This window comes from Atta cephalotes, assembly GCF_000143395.1.
Source record: "Atta cephalotes unplaced genomic scaffold scaffold00005, whole genome shotgun sequence".
NCBI lineage: Eukaryota > Metazoa > Arthropoda > Insecta > Hymenoptera > Formicidae > Atta > Atta cephalotes.
The window spans coordinates 1133750-1136988 of NW_012130069.1; the positions used below are offsets into that span (position 1 = coordinate 1133750).

Genomic DNA, 3239 nt, shown 5'->3' on the forward strand with positions numbered 1-3239 from the left:
ATATATATATATATATATATATATATATTGAAAAAATAAACTATACTGCATATACAAAAAGATCTTATTAGCTTTTCTTCTTTCCTCTTAGGAGCTCGCGCGACGCATTATTAAATAATTTTCGCTATTTCATTAAATAAATTTCCGATAACAATATCAGACAATAGTCTCATACCCAAACGACACAAAAATTGTCTAGACGACGTCATAAAAAGATGGCTACATCAAAAATTTCGAATGTCTACAAAGTGTCTAATCAACGTCTCCAAAATTTAGGACGTTTCTCTAATAAAGAATATCTAAAAGATGTCTAAAAGGCGCCGAAAATTTTTAAACACCCGAAAGATAGTATCTAAACGATATCTAAAAAAATTTAAACGACGCCTAAATTTAAACGACGCCTTAAAAAATTTGAGACGCCCAGGAAATGTTTGAACGCTGTCTCAAAGATCCAAAAACGTGGAGAATATCTAAGTGACATTTAAAAAAAATCTTTCGAAAGGACGTTCCCGCAGCGTCACTCGGACATTTGTGAAGTCTGGGTAATTGTAATCAGCTCACGCAGATATGGGATTGCTTTTCGAGCTGAACGCAAAATGCAGACATTTCGGGTCGTCGCGCATTACGCGACATTACAGATTATATCACCGATTATAGGTCACTATTTGTCGATCGCTATTGGAATTTCCGCTAAGTTGCAGTTTAGATACGGCGGCGCGTCACGGAGCAAAGTCCTCGTCTTCATGCTACACAACGATATCCGCATCAGCCCGTTTATTTTGTTATCGCATAAACGCTTATATACGCCTTATCATCTATTCAAATAGCTTATTTTCCTCCTCGACGTGCGCGTACGCGTGTGCGTGCACACATTTTCTGTATCGAACGGGATGCGCGCGATCTCCTTTATGATTCTCTTGTTTTCGCCAATAAGACAAAAATAGAACAACACGGACATGTATGTATGTATGTACGTCGGGTGCGGGTGCACATGCTGTTACATTCGACGATAATGATATCACTGATAACACGTGCGTTATCGGCGCCCAGATTGGACGAAAATCCGTGCGATTTCGACGAATGTATTCGGGAGATGAGGTTTTTCTAATCGAAAAACTATCCAGCGAGATAGATATCCAGACAATGTTATAAATTCAAAATGTGAAGATAAAATATGTCTTAAAGACGTTTTAAAACTTACTTTTTAAGACGTCTTTTATAATATGATATCTTGAAACAATCTTTAAGACGTCTTCATGTCCATATTTCGCACATGATATTGTCTTGGATATCAGCGAAATATGCACAATGCACGCACACGTGTAGGTCGTATCAGCCTAGCATTTACAATTCGTGTTTCGAAAAGTCAAACTAAACATATAATAACAACAGAGATAATATTAGCGAAGCGCACGATAAAAATCACTTCCGACGTTTACACGCCCGGGAACTCGCTGCCTGGTTCAACGGGCGTCAGCAGTGCTTCGATACACACGACATGCATGTTTGTGTGTCATAATTATATTATACAAGCACGGACACAACTTCTCGACTATCGCACGCATGACGTGATCCAATTAATTAATATATCCTCTATCTTCCCTTCTCCGTGGTAAAATCAGGCATCATATTCTCCATTCTTTTTAGTAATTTGTTAATATATTTCCGTCACGAAAAAATGAAAATACATCATCCCTGTAAAAGTGAAATACATTTTTTTTAAGCATCATGGCAGTTTACACGATTCGTCGAAACTGAAATTCGTCTTTTTCTCTTTTTGTTTACACACTGACTTGAAACGTTATTCGAAACCGAGCTGTATTATATAATTAGGTATTACGAATTATCTTTTACTTTTTTTTACGTCCTAGGTAACTCTATGATAAACTGAGTGTGTGTGTATATGTATGAAAAACATAAACTATTACATTCTTTTATACCTTAGGTGGGATGCTCTTACCTTATTGTAACATTACACACAATGTAACGTATCTTATGTATATTGACCGAATGTTATACAGGGCATATATTTATATATGTATATCATAATGAATGTATTCTATTCTACATCGATTACCTCATACATCGTTCAGTTTATTAAAACAGATTGCTTTGAAAATCTAACATTTACTTCGTCCAAATACACCGGAATCGAGTATCCGCGCAGTGAGTTCATTTCCTTTTCTTTCTCTCTTTTTCTTTTCTATGAGCGTGAAAATGTCAATTTCTATCTGCATTTTTCCCTTTTTTTCCCCCCTCCCGATGCAAGAATTACTGGCACTGTAGCTGTATTTAAAAAACAAGAGAAAAAGAGATAAAGAGAAAAGACAAGTGTATGTACGATAAGAGATCTTCGAAGCAGTGTCGGCATGTGTGTATATATACGCGTGTATATTTTCGATACACAATCATGTATATTTAATAATCATCATGTTTTGCTACACAATGGAAATATAATGCAAGTGTATACGGTTTACGTTGTCGTCGTAACTATCATATCGCTGACCGCAGGGATGTGTAGGCACAAACATGCCCATTATACAATCTCCCGTGTCAATTTCTTGCACACGTAACGCAGGTACACATTTCGGAAAAAAAACTTCAGTCAGTACAAAATCAAGATTATAGGTGGATCGAGCGAATGAACAACAAACGAGCAGAGAAAATGTAAGGATAAATTTCTTCAGAATCTTCTTTGATGTGCCGTCTTACTTTAATCAGTCTGAACGTGAAGCCAAACGTTAACAAACCGTTTTATTTGCATTCTCTATGATGAACATCTTTGAAACTTTAACAGAGAAAGTTTATCTTCGTTGATCACTCGCTCGTGTGCATCCACTTTTACAAATACATTCAAGTGATAGTCTAATTTAAAACGAAGATTGTTATATCATGTGTCACTGGGAACTCCGTCATGTACATTTCAGCGTAAAAATATTCAGACATCGAAATAAAGGGTAATGTAGTGAAAGAGAACAAAAAGTGAGGGGTAAAAGATAAAAACATTTCTATCATGCATTTTTCGATTGTACGTGTAATAAATGACAACAGAGTCCGTAATAAAAACTTACCCTCTTGCGTATGTATGTCTCTCGTATATATGTATTTCTTTTTTGTATCTACATTTTCTTTACACGTGCATATAATATCTTGCTTGATCATGCTTCAATATATATCTATATACATATATATATATATATATGTATATATATATATATATATATATATATATATGTACT

The 3239-nt window shown here is 35.3% G+C and overlaps 1 protein-coding gene across 1 annotated transcript in view; it reads right to left on the minus strand.

Moving 5' to 3' along the window:
- The window catches only part of LOC105626513, a 9317-nt gene extending 6780 nt beyond the window's left edge, over positions 1-2537 (minus strand). Inside the window, exon 1 of the mRNA XM_012207812.1 lies at positions 2471-2537. Coding sequence (XP_012063202.1) covers positions 2471-2537 — 67 coding nt within the window. The remainder of the gene's footprint in view (positions 1-2470) is intronic.
- Between the last annotated feature and the right edge of the window lie 702 nt (positions 2538-3239).